The sequence below is a fragment of the Podarcis muralis genome, chromosome 14 (genome assembly GCF_964188315.1).
Source record: "Podarcis muralis chromosome 14, rPodMur119.hap1.1, whole genome shotgun sequence".
Lineage (NCBI taxonomy): Eukaryota > Metazoa > Chordata > Lepidosauria > Squamata > Lacertidae > Podarcis > Podarcis muralis.
In genome coordinates, this window is record NC_135668.1 from 13,738,327 (window position 1) to 13,755,076 (window position 16,750).

At 43.7% G+C, this 16,750-nt stretch overlaps 1 protein-coding gene across 1 annotated transcript in view; it reads right to left on the reverse strand.

The window, feature by feature from the left end:
• LOC114584435 (NAD(P) transhydrogenase, mitochondrial-like) overlaps positions 1-16,750 on the reverse strand; it is a 69,829-nt gene that overhangs the window by 14,755 nt on the left and 38,324 nt on the right. Inside the window, exons 12-16 of the mRNA XM_028706308.2 lie at positions 14,368-14,478; positions 12,340-12,485; positions 6,630-6,825; positions 1,970-2,203; positions 1,210-1,370 (exon numbers count right to left, since the gene is read on the reverse strand). Coding sequence (XP_028562141.2) covers positions 1,210-1,370; positions 1,970-2,203; positions 6,630-6,825; positions 12,340-12,485; positions 14,368-14,478 — 848 coding nt within the window. The remainder of the gene's footprint in view (positions 1-1,209; positions 1,371-1,969; positions 2,204-6,629; positions 6,826-12,339; positions 12,486-14,367; positions 14,479-16,750) is intronic.

The window sequence follows — 16,750 nt, forward strand, 5'->3', positions numbered from 1 at the left end:
AAACAAAGAAAAAAACCCAACCTACTACCAACCCCATTGTTTGACTCGCCAAGGAGCATGACAAGAGGGTTGGTTTTTTAAAAGCAGATTTTCCAGCTAAACAAATTCCCCTCTTTGACAACCCACACTATAGAAAGGAGATGGGGGAAGATGAACGAATACAAAACATGCTTTGCTCCTTGCTTACATCCCGTACCAGTGGTGGTTTCTTCATAGGAGTCTGTACTTATCTACTATATGGCAAGGATTCATTTATTAATCTGCCTTCGTATAATAACTGTAATAGGCACACACAAAATGGCTACTTTACAAGGATGTTACCTGCCTGAAGATGAAGGTGAAGAGGAGGAGGTTCGAGTCAAAAAGAAGAAGAGTTTTTAAAATATAGTTTGGGCAGTTTGTTTTCAGTACGGAGAGTGAGCACATCTTACCCTTGTATAATTTGTGTACATGCCATTCCTGATATTGCTTCATATTTAAGTGCTTAATTAATATGCCTAATGTATCTGACCCCCCTCCCATTTTTCGAACAGCACATTATTAGCTCACTAGACTTGTGCCAGCCTCACTGCATAATATATCTGTTTCACAGTCCAGTGTCCATGACTCCAGCCTCCTACCATTACCAATCTGTTCTAGAAGATTCTGCCCCAACTCACTGTCAGGAGTTCGGCCTACACTCGAGTAGGACCCTGGCAGAGACACATGCCTGACTGGCATGTTCTCTCCCTCCTGGTCAATCATTTGGGAGCTTCAAAAGCTTTCTTCAGCCCGAACATCACAGCGACCGATGCCAACAGACACCGGCACACTTAGGGATCCGCAGAGTTTGCGCATCATGTGTGACAGACCTCAGCAACTCAGCATTTTGGCTAATCTACTTTATTTACATATAAACACACATGTAGCACTGCAACATGGCTCCCTCTCTCTCTAGCATCAGACAGCAAAGAGAAAAAGAACAAAGGACAATAGTCCCACTTCACGGAACACAGTAACACAAACATCCTGTCTCCGTCACTTCCTACTCTGTGGAGTCAAAACTTATACCATCATGTGATAGACAAAAATCCCATGACTGCAATCATGGAACAGGAATTCTAACATTCACCAGGTTCCCTCTTGACCCAATTCTGCCCTCACCTCTGGTTCCTGACTTGCCCCACCTTTCCCCTCCTTCGAACCCAAAGCTTCCATTTCTGTTCATACCATGATCGAGGAGAGTCCTGAAACTCCTATGAGGCAGCCCATGCCGGTCGTATAGCTGGGGCTTAGCATAAAAGGAATCATGCTGCCAACTGAAGCTGCCAACAGCCCAGCGTTCAGGTAATGGCGACCAGGCAGAAGAAGCGGAGCAGAGTTTAATATACCTAGGGAGGCAAAAACCAATATTGAGGCTTAATCTTTTGGCATGTTAATATTTGATTGCAATTTGGGGTTTTTAATCTGGATGTCCTTTCCAGTCCTGTGATTCTAAGTTTTAAGACTGAGGTTTGGTCAGCAGAGGGTTACTAGAACCTGCTGGATATGTGTTTGTTGGGTCCACTAACCTGCTTTTTGTCAAGGAGATTTCTGGAAATCAAGGATTTGAACCCAGGTCTTTTCGAGTCTAAGTGCAGCACTTGGTCTGCTACTCTTTGCTGGTCTTGTTGTGACTGCATAACTCACACAATGCCAATTTGTAATATTATGACACTACAGCTACTCTGCAAATAAATTGCTGTGTCTGAAGCAACTATTTACTTGTTCAGCAAATCTTGGGACCAAGCCACAAAATTTTCAAAGCTTTCTTTCTTTCTTTCTTTCTTTCTTTCTTTCTTTCTTTCTTTCTTTCTTTCTAAAAGGCTGGCATCAACCCTTATGGAAATTCAGCGTGAACAGCGTTCCTAACTCTAAGAGCAGAAGTCTGTACGCCGTAACTTTGGGTGTCTAAACCGCAGGGAATAAAAATAAAAATAATTGAGCGTACCTTGTAGTTTTCCATATGCCACTAAAGAACCGCTGAATGTCACACCCCCAATATAGGTGCCCAAATAGGCCACTGTTTTGAGAACATTAGCAGAAGGGTGGACATCAAGGTGTGGATATTCGATCATGTACTCTGCAATGCATGTCAGAACTGCTGCCAAACCCACCAGACTGTGAAATGCAGCAACAAGCTGAGGAAGGTCGGAAATTTCAATCCGTTTCGCAATGGTGAGACCTGCAAAAGGAAACAATTTAGATCCAAGATATTTTTGTTGTTGTCGTTAAAGAAAATGTTGTATTGCATTTCATACCGTCTTAGAAACATAAACAGCCGGTTAAGTAACAAAAGGCTGTTTACTTTACTTTCTTAAGTTATTCCCCCCCCCTTTTTTTGTGCAAAGCCAAAATAATAGGAAATCGCAAGCTTATTTTAAGCCCTCTCTCAAAAGAAGGTGTCACAAGGACCTCTCTCAAGGCAACAGCATCTAAAGCAGCATTTCCCAACCTTGGGCCTCCAGCTGTTTTTGGACTACAACTCCCATAATCCTCAGCTAGCAAGACCAGTGGTCAGGGATGATGGGAATTGTAGTTTGAAAACAGCTGGAGGCCCAAGGTTGGGAAACATTGATCTAAAGAACTCACAAAAATTGTTATGTACTGAAGTTCTCACCCTGGGCCAGCAGGGGGATACTGTAGATAGTTTTCACTCAGGTCCACGTCAGTTATTTTAGGCGGGAAACCCTGGGTTGTTGTTGCTACAATGTTGACAGCTGGCTGCCTATAAAAGCAGGCCGGCTGAGCTGTTTGCTGTTCAGTTTCTGTTCCAGCTTACAAAATAAAGAGCTGCTTTGGAGAAATCGCTGTGTCGTCTGCCATGTCTACCCACTATTCAACAAAAATAGGGTGTCAGAGCCACAACCCCATCAGGGGAAGGAGAGTGGGAGAGCGGTCTGCAGTTGGCAGACTGTATTAAATAGAAGGATAGCTGGAAGATCAAACTATGGCATAAATTAGTAATTTTCAAGCAATTTCCTGGGGCGTCCTGGGCTACCTTGGAAGCATAACAGGGCATCGTCAGGAGCAGATAAATAATGGCAAACAAATAACCCTGAGAGACTGTTTGTCCACTATATCCTTGCAATGCTCAGCAATAGAGGGTTGGGTGTGTCTTGGGGCACCCTCAGTCCCAGCAGGGTGATGTGGAGAGCTACCTTAGACAGAAGTGATCTACAAAGAGAGAGGTTGCCCTGGAAGAACACCCAGAATCCTCTGCAAGGTGTCAGGGTTTCTTGGCAGGCATGCCTGCATCGACAGAACTCTCTGGAGGTAGAAATTTCGAAAACCACCGACATAAATAACCATACCCACTTCCTACCGGTATTGTCTATTTCTACAATGAATGCCTGTTCCTACAGGGACCTAGCTATGATTTAAAGTTTGGAATAGACACGGGACGCTGTTGTTTGGAAAATGTATCATGGAATCCTGGGATAAAACTGGAGCTTTTCTTACGTAATACTCTGAGACTGAGAACCACAGTGCTGGGTTGCTTACTCTTCATCTTCTTGTACTAAAAAAAGTAAAGGTAAAGGACCCGTGGACGGTTAAGTCCTGTCAAAGGTGACTATGGACTATGGGGTTGTGGTGCTGAGGGAGCCGGCGTTTGTCCACAGACAGCTTTCCGAGTCATGTGGCCAGCAGGACTAAACTCCTTCTGGAGCAACGGGACACCCTGACAGAAACCAGAGCTCAAGGAAATGCCATTTACCTTCCCACCACAGTGGTACCTATTTATCTACTTGCACTGGCATGTTTTCGGATCTACTAGGTTGGCAGGAGCTGGGACAGAGCGACGGGAGCTCACTCCGCCGCGGGGATTCGAACTGCCAAGAGGCTCAGTGGTTTAGACCACAGTGCCACCCGCATCCCTGACAAAAGGTGTTGATGGCCCCTTTAAGAGGAATATTGGGCCTGGGCAGACAGAGGTTGCTATGATGATGGGGTATGTGCTTGAGATGACAGGAAAAGAGTCTTTAGAGCAAAGTGTGTTGAGAAGAAGAAGGAGGGAACAAAGGGGGGTATCTATCTTGGGCAGGATGGCTGAAGACTGTGGCTGGGAGAGAGGCCTTGCACTCCAGTGCTGCACAAGTCACTCTTGAAATGACCATGCTGTAAGATCTGGACTCCCTCGATGCAGACTGAAGGTGTAATCATGTGAATAAATAATGTTTCTTAAAGCTATGACAGTCTCTGCTGCGTCTTCAATTCTCCAAAGGAACACCAACCCTGGGTAAGCACCCGGAACCCCCTGAAATCTTGCTACTGCACAGAGTGGGGATGGCAGTGAGTTCTGTATGCTCTATATGCTTCTTAAAGGTAAAGGGACCCCTGACCATTAGGTCCAGTCATGACCGACTCTGTGGTTGCGACGCTCATCTCGCTTTATTGGCCGAGGGAGCCGGCGTACAGCTTCCAGGTCATGTGGCCAGCATGACTAAGCTGCTTCTGGCAAACCAGAGCAGCGCAAGGAAACACTGTTTACCTTCCCGCAGGAGCGGTATCTACTTGCACTTTGACGTGCTTTTGAACTGCTAGGTTGGCAGGAGCAGAGACTGAGCAACGGGAGCTCACCCCGTCGCAGGGATTTGAACCACCGACCTTCTGATCGGCAAGTCCTAGGCTCTGTGGTTTAACCCACAGTGCCACCCGCGTCTCTTATATGCTCCTTAGAGGACTCATAAAAACTGGACTGGGATGCTTCTCTGCCAATTTTTTAAGACTGAGATGGATTTCTAAACTATTATTAGCCAGCCTTTGAAAATGGCACAAGATATATCAATATTTGTTGGAAAGGGATTTCAGTCCTGGTAGAGAGCAAAACACAGAACAAAACTCCACCCCAAAAAATTCCAGAGGACATTTCCAAGAACTTGGGTTTTGTGGGTACAGAACAGGTTCTCATTATTTTGTCCCCCATTTATGTTCACTGAGGGATTATTCACACAACTATTTTTTAAAAAAAACAAACAAACATGCAAGCTGATTTTACAATTTAGAATCGATATGCTTGGGGGATGCCTGGCCTTGTGGGGGCCAAACAGACTTTGGGGAAGTAGCATAACAAAAGTTCATAAACACCAGTATCACGAAAACTACTTTGTTTCATAGCAACTGGCTGCAAATTTGGCTCCAGAGGAAATGCCCCCTATGTTTAAAACATACATATCTTGCTTCTCTATTTTGTCATTTTCCCTCCTAGTCAAGACTGCCACCTTTTGGAGATAAATATACCTCTTAAGTCCCAAAAGATGCTTAACAATCCATTGACTGATGGATCGCTGATGTCTTGGCAGTGAGGTCTTCATATTACCTGCAGTAGCAATAGTTCAAATTCTCATAAAGGCATTGTCTTCCGGTACGGCTCCCTCGGCCAGTAAAGTGAGATGAGCACCAGAACCCCAGAGTCGTTCGCGACTGGACCTAACGGTCAGGGATCCCTTTACCCTTTACCTTTTACAGTATTCAGTGGAGCTTACTCCCAACCAGGTGAGTGATGCTGGAATTTCAGCCTTATACTGGGCATTGGTGATATTAAAATTTTGTAAGCTGCCCTGTGATGCTTGGATAAAGGGCAATAGAGAAATCCCTGGGATAAATAAGTAAACAAAGTCCCTGCACCTCCTGGGCAGCTGATGGTTGCAGGGTAAGGAACCACAGTCCCAAACTACTTGTTCCATACAGATGTGTGTTATTATGGCAGCCCAACAGCACTTTTAAACAGAATAATGGGTGCGTTCAGAAAGGTGCAGAGGAAAGACCTCTAGAGAAGAGGTATGAAATTTGTGGGACAGTGTCCAATTCACCCTAATGGACCAACATCTACTGCTTTGTACATAAATTCCAAAGGCTGGTGCAAATATCTTTCTACTCCATCCATCCATCCATCCATCCATGAATGATCTAAGAACCACATAATTAAGGTCAGCTTGTTGGGGCTTGCAAATACCCTGAATTAAATGAAAACATGTCCTAGAACACTGTGCTGCAGTCTAAATCACTGAGCTTCTTGGGCTTGCTGATTGGAAGGTCAGCGGTTCTGCATTTCATAGTCACCTTTGACCCCATCCAGGGGTCCTTTACCTTTTACCTTTACCTAGAAAACACAGCAAATAGTAAAACAATATTCCCTTGTATCTGCACATTGGAGGGGAAGAACAGCAGAGGCCAGAAAGCTGTTCTTTGGTAGCTTGTTCACTGCAAATGACTTTCTCATTCCAGGAGCTCTTCCAAGGAGCACCAGGTCCTTCCTGCTTAAGTTCAATTGTTTAGTTCAGGGGTCAAAAACCTTTTCAGCAGGGGGCCGGTCCGCTGTCCCTCAGATCTTGTGGGGGGCCAGACTATATTTTTTTTTGGGGGGGGGGGGGAAATGAACAAATCCCTATGCCCCACAAATAACCCAGAGATGCATTTTAAATAAAAACACACATTCTACTCATGTAAAAACACCAGGCAAGCCCCACAAATAACCCAGAGATGCATGGTAGATAAAGGATACATTCTACTCATGTAAAAACACAGGCCGGACTGAGAAGGTGATTGGGCCGCATCCGGCCCCCGGGCCTTAGGTTGCCTACCCATGGTTTAGTTAGTACAGTACTCACCCATGGTTCCACCCATAGCCATGGCCATAGACATCTGGGCCAGCACTTCCGGGGATGGTTTCAGAGCACCAAACGTAGCTGCTATGCCGCCAGCAACCCCAATCATCCCTAGAGCATTGCCAAGTCTAGAGGTGCTCTGACTGGACAATCCGGCTAGCGCACCTACACAGCAAAGACCTGAGCCCAGATACATCATCTGAGAGAGACAAAAACAGAGCATATACGTGTTGAAAGAAATCCATTATAGTTCTTAAGTCTGGGATTGACATCCCACTTGTCACAAAGCCTTCTGCACAGCAAGGTGTAAACGAGTATGTGACTTGTTTGGTGTGAGCAAAAGGAAAGGCAGCTGTAGTATGATATTACTTTTTAACTAAATGAGCATCAGGAATGAGGTTGGTACCTAACAGCTCCATCTGGTACGCAGGCTGAGACCCTACCTGCCCGCAGACTGTCTTGCCAGAGTGGTGCATGCTCTAGTTATCTCCCGCTTGGACTACTGCAATGTGCTCTACGTGGGGCTACCTTCGAAGGTGACCTGGAAACTACAACTAATCCAGAATGCGGCAGCTAGACGGGTGACTGGGAGTGGCTGCCGAGACCACATAACACCAATCTCGAAAGACCTACATTGGCTCCCAGTAAATTTCTGAGCACAATTCAAAGTGTTGGTGCTGACCTTTAAAGCCCTAAATGACTTTGGCGCAGTATACCTGAAGGAGTGTTTCCACCCCCATCGTTCACTTCAGACACTGAGGTCCAGCTCCGAGGGCCTTCTAGCGGTTCCCACACTGTGAGAAGTGAGGTTACAGGGAACCAGGCAGAGGGCCTTCTCGGTAGTGATGCCTGTCCTGTGGAACATCCTCCCATCACACATCAAGGAAATAAACAACTATCTGACTTTTAGAAGACACCTGAAGGCAGCCCTGTTTAGGGAAGTTTTTATTGTATGATGCTTTATCGTGTTTTTAATATTCTGTTTTGAGCAGCCCAGAGTGGCTGGGGAAACCCAGCCAGATAGGTGGGGTATAAATAAAAAATTATGATTATTTTATTATTACTTCCAGAAAAATGAGAACAGGAGAACTTTGCTAGATCAGGCCAAAAGGCCGCGTGGTCTACCATACTCTTCTCAAAGGGTCCAATCTTTGGGAAGTTTGCAAGCAGGACCCCGGCGCAACAGCACTCTTGGGAGCCAGTGTGGTGTAGTGGTTAAGAGCGGTAGTCTCATAATCTGGGGAACCGGGTTCGCGTCTCCGCTCCTCCACATGCAGCTGCTGGGTGACCTTGGGCCAGTCACACTTCTCTGAAGTCTCTCAGCCCCACTCACCTCACAGAGTGTTTGTTGTGGGGGAGGAAGGGAAAGGAGAATGTTAGCCGCTTTGAGACTCCTTAAAGGGACTGAAAGGCGGGATATCAAATCCAAACTCCTCCTCCTCTTCTTCTTCTTCTTCTTCTTCTTCTTCTTCTTCTTCTTCTTCTTCACTCTTGGCCTCTCACAATTCCCACCAACTGAAGACATTCTGCCTCTGAGTGTGATAGAACATAGCCATATCCTCCATGTATTAGCCATGATCCTTAACTCTAGTGGCTCTGCACTGAGTAGGACTGGCACTGAATACAACCCTTAGCTCTTATCACATTCTTCCAGAGGTGTATAACAAGGGAAGAACTGAGTAGCTCAATTTTATGGTTTATTGGTATAACCATCCTTGCTAGATTTATTCAGTTTCTTCTATGCCAAGTTTTTCTTTTTTTTAAGTTTCAGCCATTGTTCTTATGTGTGGAAGAGTTACAGATCCCTAGTTCAAACACATTTTAAAGATGCCAGCTTTGTGAGATCATTCCGTCAGATTTTCCTCTCACTTTGATTTTTTAGTGTTTTGATACACCAAAATGCTTTGAAATCCCTGTATGACAATGCATTTATACAGAACATGTGGTGTTCTCCTTATGTTTGAAAAGCATATGCTATTTCCCCCACTGCTAATCACAAATGTTCAATGTAATCTTTAGGAAAGAAAAAAAAGTGTTACTAAATTTCCCCTTCCCCAATAATGTTCATTAAAGTCACACAGCAGAACCCAATTAGAATAATCTAGTCACTCCACTCTTATTTAACCAAGGCTAACACAGACTTCTTTTATTCTGTCTGCATTTCCAGAAATATGAAAGGTGGTTTTTTGTCATCAAAAAAACAGATGATTAGTTCATAGTGTACAGCATATGCCTTTCTTCTCTCTAAAAGGAAAAGTTAAAATAAATAACTGATGTATACTTTAAAAAAAGTTATAATGTATTTATGCTTATGTTTTCAAATGTGCTGTAAGTTGCTTTGACCTTTGGGTAACAAGCATCTAAGAAGTCTAAGAATAATAACGATAACTATAAACTGTGATTCTTGCAATGCAATGGGTTGACCCTTTTCAGTTATACAATTCTATAACAGGAATAACGTAAATGTTTTATCTTTTGGTATATAGCGATCAAGATGTTGATTTTAAAATTTCGGATCAAACTATACAAACTGTATGAAATGGACGGGCCAAAATACAAAACACGACACCTCTGATATCTTTATACACTACTGTCCAATTTTAACTTACTTTTGTAACCAACTGTACTTTTAGTTTAATAATATGTTGAATAAAATTATTCATTAATTTAATGCAGTTAAAATCTGCTCTTATTCTATTCTCTCCAATTTGGTTAATTTCGCAGATTTAACTTAATCTTGCAGATTGAGTTTCAGTCCAACATTTTGACTCCCAGTCTCTTACTGTTGGTAAATTCCTCTGTTTTCCAATGCCAGGTCACCAGTACCTTTGCTGCTATCATTAAAAAATATATTAACTGTTTTTCCTTTTTATGAGAAGAGTATGGTGGACCATGTGGTCTTTTGGCCTGTTCTAGCAACGTTATCCTGTTCTCATTTTTCTGGAAGTAGTAGTAGTAGTAGTAGTAGTAGTAGTAATAATAATAATAATAATAATAATAATAATAATAATAATTTGTACCCCGCCTATCTGGCTGGGTTTCCCCAGCTACTCTGGACAGCTCCCAATAGAATATTAAAAACACAATAAAACTTCAAACATTAAAAACTTCCTTATACAGGGCTGCCTTCAGGTGTCTTCTAAAAGTTGGATAGTTCTTTATCTCCTTGACATCAGATATTCAAATAGGATCAAACAGTATTTCTATTTCTATTCCCTTGATCTTTCCTAGTATTTGTTTTCAAAACATCTTTAAATCTGCTACAGATTCTGCACTGACCTCTTTAGAGGAAGAGCAGGATACATAAGAAGTGAGATAATCCATAAGATATACAGTGGTACCTCGGGTTAAGAACTTAATTCGTTCCGGAGGTCCGTTCTTAACCTGAAACTGTTCTTAACTTGAAGCACCACTTTAGCTAATGGGGCCTCCTGCTGCTGCTGCGCCGCCAGAGCATGATTTCTGTTCTCATCCTGAAGCAAAGTTCTTAACCCGAGGTAATATTTATGGGTTAGTGGAGTCTGTAACCTGAAGCGTCTGTAACCTGAGGTACCACTGTATATTAATTTGGCAGTAGAATATTAGTGTAAAGTGTAGATGCAATTCTGAACATTTCTCCCCAGTATTTGTTGCACGGTACAATGCACTTCTAGAAGGGGCTGCATGCCAATTTGCTGCTCTGAATCTTGAAAATAATTTGCCAACATCTGTTCTAGTCTACAATTAAGCTTTGGCTCAGTAGACACTTCTGGAGATTTAATAAAAGAATAGACTTTTTATTGAACAGCTCTGTTTTGTCTTTTATTTGATGGAAAGAACAATGGGCCACCCCACATAATCTAAGCAACAGGTATAGGTATTTTTTTAAGCAATATCAAATAATGGATTCCCCCTATACAGCTGTTGGTTAAAAAAGCCAATGTTTTATACCTGTTGTGTGGCCAATGTTGCAGAGCATTTGTCAATTTTCTTTTCAAATATGATTTTGTTCACCTGCTTTGCTTTGAATGTAAGGCTGCCCCAAAAATAAAACATATCACCCCATTAGCCCTCATTCTTCTTTAAAGTAAATGAAAATGCAGGCTGAAAACTGACACCATGTTTATTTTTTTCTGTTCTTGTTCCTCTGGGAAATGGCAAACCACATTGTACAGACAAGGGAGAAGGAAAACCAGGCAGAGGGCCTTCTCGGTGGTGGCGCCTGCCCTATGGAACACCCTCCCATCAGATGTCAAGGAAATAAACAACTATCTGACTTCAGACATCTGAAGGCAAACCCAGCCAGATGGACGGGGTATAAATAATAAATTATTATTAATAATAGCCCACCCATCTGGCTGGGTTTCCCCAGCCACTCTGGGCGGCTCCCAACAGAATATTAAAAATAGAATCAAACATTAAAATATTCCCTAAACAGGCCTGCCTTCAGATGTTTTCTAAATGTCAGATAGTTGTTTATTTCCTTGACATCTGATGGGTGGGCGCCACTACTGAGAAGGCCCTCTGCCTGGTTCCCTGTAACCTCACTTCTCGCAGGGAGGGAACTGCCAGAAGGCCCAGGGAGCTGGACCTCGGTGTCTGGGCTGAACAATGGGGGTGGAGATGTTCCTTCAGGTATAATAGTAATATAATAATAATTTATTATTTCTATCCTGCCCATCTGGCTGGGTTTCCCATCTAAACTGGGCTGAGGCCATTTAGGGCTTTAAAGGTCAGCACCAACACTTTGAATTGTGCTTGGAAACGTACTGGGAGCCAATGTAGGCCTTTCAGGACCGGTGTTATATGTTGTTGTTGTTGTTGTTGTTACTGTTATTATTACTGCCACCCTGAGCCCCTTAGACGTAAGACATCGTAGATGTCATCACTGTCAAAACCAGGAAATGAAAAAAATATCTGTCTGAAAAAATGACTGTAGTGAATGATTTGTGTGTGAAGATTTCCCCTTTGATTTCAATGCATTTATTACTTTAATATTAGTTAATTTTTTTGATGACTTTATGGTATATTTATGTTGTTACAATATGTAGTGCATGCTCCTCATCCCCTTAATCCAGATCTGGCTTTACTTAAGAGTAGCTCATAAGTAAAGTGGTCCATCGGATTACATACGCTTCAGGTTACAGAGTCCGCTAACCCAGAAATAGTACCTCAGGTTAAGAACTTTGCTTCAGGATGAGAACAGAAATTGTGCGGCAGCAGCAGGAGGCCCCATTAGCTAAAGTGCTTCAGGTTAAGAACAGTTTCAGGTTAAGAACGAATTAAGTACTTAACCCGATGTACCACTGTACAGTGGTGCCTCGCAAGATGAAAATAATCCGTTCTGCGAGTCTCTTCGTCTAGCGGTTTTTTCATCTTGCGAAGCAACCCTATTAGCGGCTTAGCGGATTAGCGCTATTAGCGGCTTAGCGGCTATTAAAGGCTTAGCGGCTTAGCGGCTAAAAGGCTATTAGCGGCTTAGCGGCTTAGAAAAAGGGGGGGGAGCAAAAAAAAATTGCAAGACTCGCAAGACGTTTTCGTCTTGCGAAGCAAGCCCATAGGGAAAATTGTCTTGCGAAGCAACTCAAAAACGGAAAACCCTTTCGTCTAGCGGGTTTTCCGTCTTGTGAGGCATTCGTCTTGCGGGGCACCACTGTACTGATTTGGCTTGCTTACCATCTCTGCTAAGACAATCTACGCAAATGGATGGTAAAAATTAGAAATGATTTCTGACCTGCTCAATGCTGTGTCCACTGAGAAGAGACGCACCGTATCCTCCCACAAACACCCCTCCAGGGAGGAGATAAAGATAATTATATTCTGGTGGATCAGTTGGTCGTTTAAACATATCCAGCATTCGCTGGGTAATTAAGAAGCCACCTGTTGGGAAAAAAGGAACATGGATTTTTAGAATGAAAACAAAGAAACAGTTAGAGGCCAATATTTCATTTTTCTCTGTTACTCAATTTTCCAGGCTTAAATTCAATTCACTACATTTCCACAACTGTTTTCATTTTTTTTTTTAAAAAAAGCTCTCATGAAAATTCATTAGCATCTTAGTGTAAAGGTACCCCTGCCCGTACAGGCCAGTCTTGACAGACTCTAGGGTTGTGCGCCCATCTCACTCAAGAGGCCGGGGGCCAACGCTGTCCGGAGACACTTCCGGGTCACGTGGCCAGCGTGACATCGCTGCTCTGGCGAGCCAGAGCCGCACACGGAAACGCCGTTTACCTTCCCGCTAGTAAGCGGTCCCTCTTTATCTACTTGCACCTGGGAGTGCTTTCAAACTGCTAGGTTGGCAGGCGCTGGGACCAAACAACGGGAGCGCACCCTGCTGCGGGGATTTGAACCGCCGACCTTTTGATCGGCAAGCCCTAGGCGCTGAGGCTTTTACCCACAGCGCCACCCGCGTCCCTTGTAAATGTCCCTTAGTGTAAATTTCTCCTAATACACATATGTTTGTATGCAATTTTATCTAATTAACTCACTTTTGCAAAGCGGTTTTTCACGATATAATGCAGTCTTGTATGAAATTTTCATTAATATATGCATTTCAACGCACACTTTACCCTAGTGTGTGCACATTTTTCTACATCTTACTTGGCTGAAGAACCACATTGCAAAATTCAGGGAAGGGCAAATTTTGAAGGCTGGCTGAGTTTCAGTTCTGATAGTTTCAGAAAGTGGGTAGCGTCATGTTGAAATACAAACTGGATTTCTCCTCCATCTCTAGCTGTGATAAAGTTACCCAGATTAAAGACTAAGACTCCATCAAATTTTAAGTCATTCAACTTATTATTACATTTTTACTGTCAAGGAGAGGGGCAGGGGCTTGTGGGATCCTCTACCTCAGTTGCCAAAATAACTGGGTATTCTGCAGCTTTTTGTGTTGGTCATTTTTTCCGCTTTGCTTCAGGCAGAAAAAAAATTGGGGCAGTCCTGGGAGCTGTTAAATAAGTCGGCAGTGCTCTTCCGCCAACTGCACTGAGAGAGGAAGGTGATTCTGCTTATTATGCCTCATTGGCAGCCAATGCCCTTTCAGCCAGTGAGGCACACCCTCCAGAGCAGGCCTCTCATTGGCCAATTTAAAGAGCAGGAGCTGGCGGGAACTCCAGCCAGCTACCCAGGGAGCCAGGGGAATCCCCCAAAGTGCATTCCAGCTGCCCGGGGATGGTGACTGAGTTATCTCCTGCTTGGACTACAGCCATGCGCTCTATGTTGGGCTACCTTGGGTGACCCAGAAACTTCAACTGATCCAGAATGCGGCAGCTAGACTGGTGACTGGGAGTGGCCACCGTGACCGTAAATCACCGGTCCTGAAAAACCTACACTGGCTCCCAGTACATTTCTGAGCACAATTCAAAGTGTTAGTGCTGACCTTTAAAGCCCTATATGGCCTTGGCCCAGTATACCTGAAGGAGCGTTTCCACCCCCATCATTCCCGGACACTGAGGTCCAGTGCCGAGGGCCTTCTGGTGGTTCCCTCCCTGCGAGAAGTGAGGTTACAGGGAACCAGGCAGAGGGCCTTCTCAGTGGTGGCGTCTGCCCTGTGGAATGCCCTCCCATCAGATGTCGAGGAAATAAACAACTATCTGACTTTTAGAAGACATCTGAAGGCAACCCTGTTTAGGGAAGTTTTTAATGTTTGATGTTTTTAATATTCTGTTGGGAGCCTCCCAGAGTGGCTGGAGAAACCCAGCCAGATGGGTGGGGTATAAATAAATAATAAATAAAAATATTATTTGCATTAGTACATTTGTACCTGCGATATTGACAGATGAAACAAACGCAGCCAGTAAAGCTAATGTCTGTGGTACGCTGGAAGGAAAATATGAGCCCCCCATCAGCACCAAACCGCCAACAGCAGTAAGTCCTAAAGGAAAAACAGAACAGGTTTAGACTTTATAACATAACTAAGGAATGTGTAATTAGTAAACTTTTTTTTCAAAATCTTTGAATTATACAGCAGATGTTTCCTGTTGTGGTTGAATATGGTGATTATTCAAAATGTCAACATCATTCTGCTCCTCTTCTGAGCAAGCAGACTAAAAAAAAACAAAACCCACCTCAAGGGGAGGGATGGAAGCTTCTACTGACAGTGCAAGGACGTCAGAGCTTGTCAAGCTACAAAAATTGCTAAATCCACACTGCCCCTTGTTAATTATTATCAGAAATTGCTTATCAAGGGCTGGCTTCTTACAGAGAAATAAAACAGCAAAGACTGTAAAGTTACTATCCCAAAGTAGGATCAGAGTCAACAGCACCTGCATTGGCTTCCAGGCCAAGTTCAGATTCTGGACCATAAGGAGATTGCTATGTCAAAGTAAAAGACAAGTCTAATATCAAATGGCAGCATTTTTCCACAACCTCTTGCCATAAATCTGCAGGTGAGGGATGACATACAGGGGTGCCCCGCAAGACGAATGCCTCGCAAGACGAAAAACCCGCTAGACGAAAGGGTTTTCCGTTTTGGAGGTGCTTCGCAAAACGAATTTCCTATGGGCTTGCTTCGCAAGACGAAAATGTCTTGCGAGTTCCTGCAGGGTTCCCCCCCCTTTCCCCAAGCCGCTAAGCCGCTTATCAGCTGATCCGCTAAGCCGCTTATCAGCTGATCCGCTAAGCCGCTTATCAGCTGATCCGCTAAGCCGCTTATCAGCTGATCCGCTAAGCCGCTTATCAGCTGATCCGCTAAGCCCGCTAAGCCGCTAATAGCGCTAATCCGCTAATGGGCTTGCTTCGCAAGACGAAAAAACCGCAAGACGAAGAGACTCGCGGAACGGATTCTTTTCGTCTTGCGAGGCACCACTGTATTTGAATACTTGACCACAGATGTGAAAAAAACTTTCTGCTAGAAAACTAGCTGGAAGAATGGATCACACAAATCTTTCTGATGTGCTAGTTTTCTCTGTGAAGGGAGTCTTGTTCTTCTTCATTTGGAAAAGGGCATTCAAACCTTTCACTCTGCAGACTGAAATAACACAGTCCAGGGAAAACTTGCTGGCTATATAGAACTGTCCCTCAGCAATGTCAAAGAACCCTGTGGTTGGTATGGATGGATGGATTGTATTTCTAACTCGCCCTTTACCAACTGGACCCAGGTTGGAATACAGCAATAAAACAACAAACCTGTAAAACAAAAACCGTGTCAAAATTATAAAACATGATTAAAATACACCCAATCAACTAGCAGCAAGCTGAGTGGCTTTTTACAGATCTCATTCCTTTCCCAATGGCCTGAGCAAATAGATGCATAATGACAAATGTCAGCAATGTCAGTGCTAGGCGCAATTCCAAGGTGTGGAGGGTCATTCCAGAGATGGGGTGCTACTGCAGAGAAGGCCCTGTCACACTCATGAATAGGGCCTCAGTTGCAGATCTTAAGGCAGAATGGCAGAAAAAAAGGTCTTCAGTATGTGCTGCTATGCGGAACACGCAGGAACTGTTTTCAAAGAGCATTTAGAGCATGTGTACTTCACCTGATGGGCATTGCTGGCTTTCTACAGAAATATTAAGCCACACTTGGATTGGCCACTTGGACTGACAATCAAGTCCTATAGCTTCTGATGAAATCCTACATTACAGTGTTCTCAGATATAATAATAATAATAATAATAATAATAATAATAATAATAATAATAATAATTTAGAAGAAGAAGAAGAAGAAGAAGAGTTTGGATTTGATATCCCACCTTTCACTCCCCTTCAGGAGTCTCAAAGCGGCTAACATTCTCCTTTCCCTTCCTCCCCCACAACAAACACTCTGTGAGGTGAGTGGGGCTGAGAGACTTCAAAGAAGTGTGACTGGCCCAAGGTCACCCAGCAGCTGCATGTGGAGGAGCGGAGGCGCGAACCCGGTTCCCCAGATTACGAGACTTCCGCTCTTAACCACTACACCACACTGGCTCTCAGCCCATCTGGTTGGGTTTCCCCAAATGATGGCTGCCTTTGATAACTTCAACCAATGAGCAGTCTTTGGGTATCTTTGCTATTGTATTAAGTAATTTCCCAACGACGAGAGAAAATATGGAAGCCAATCTACCATGGCTGCCACTTATTTTGGGACGGCCATTCCTCAAATCTGAATAAGGGCATTCATTCTGAATTTTCTTATAAGTGAGCCTGCTCTATGGTAATCACCACACAAA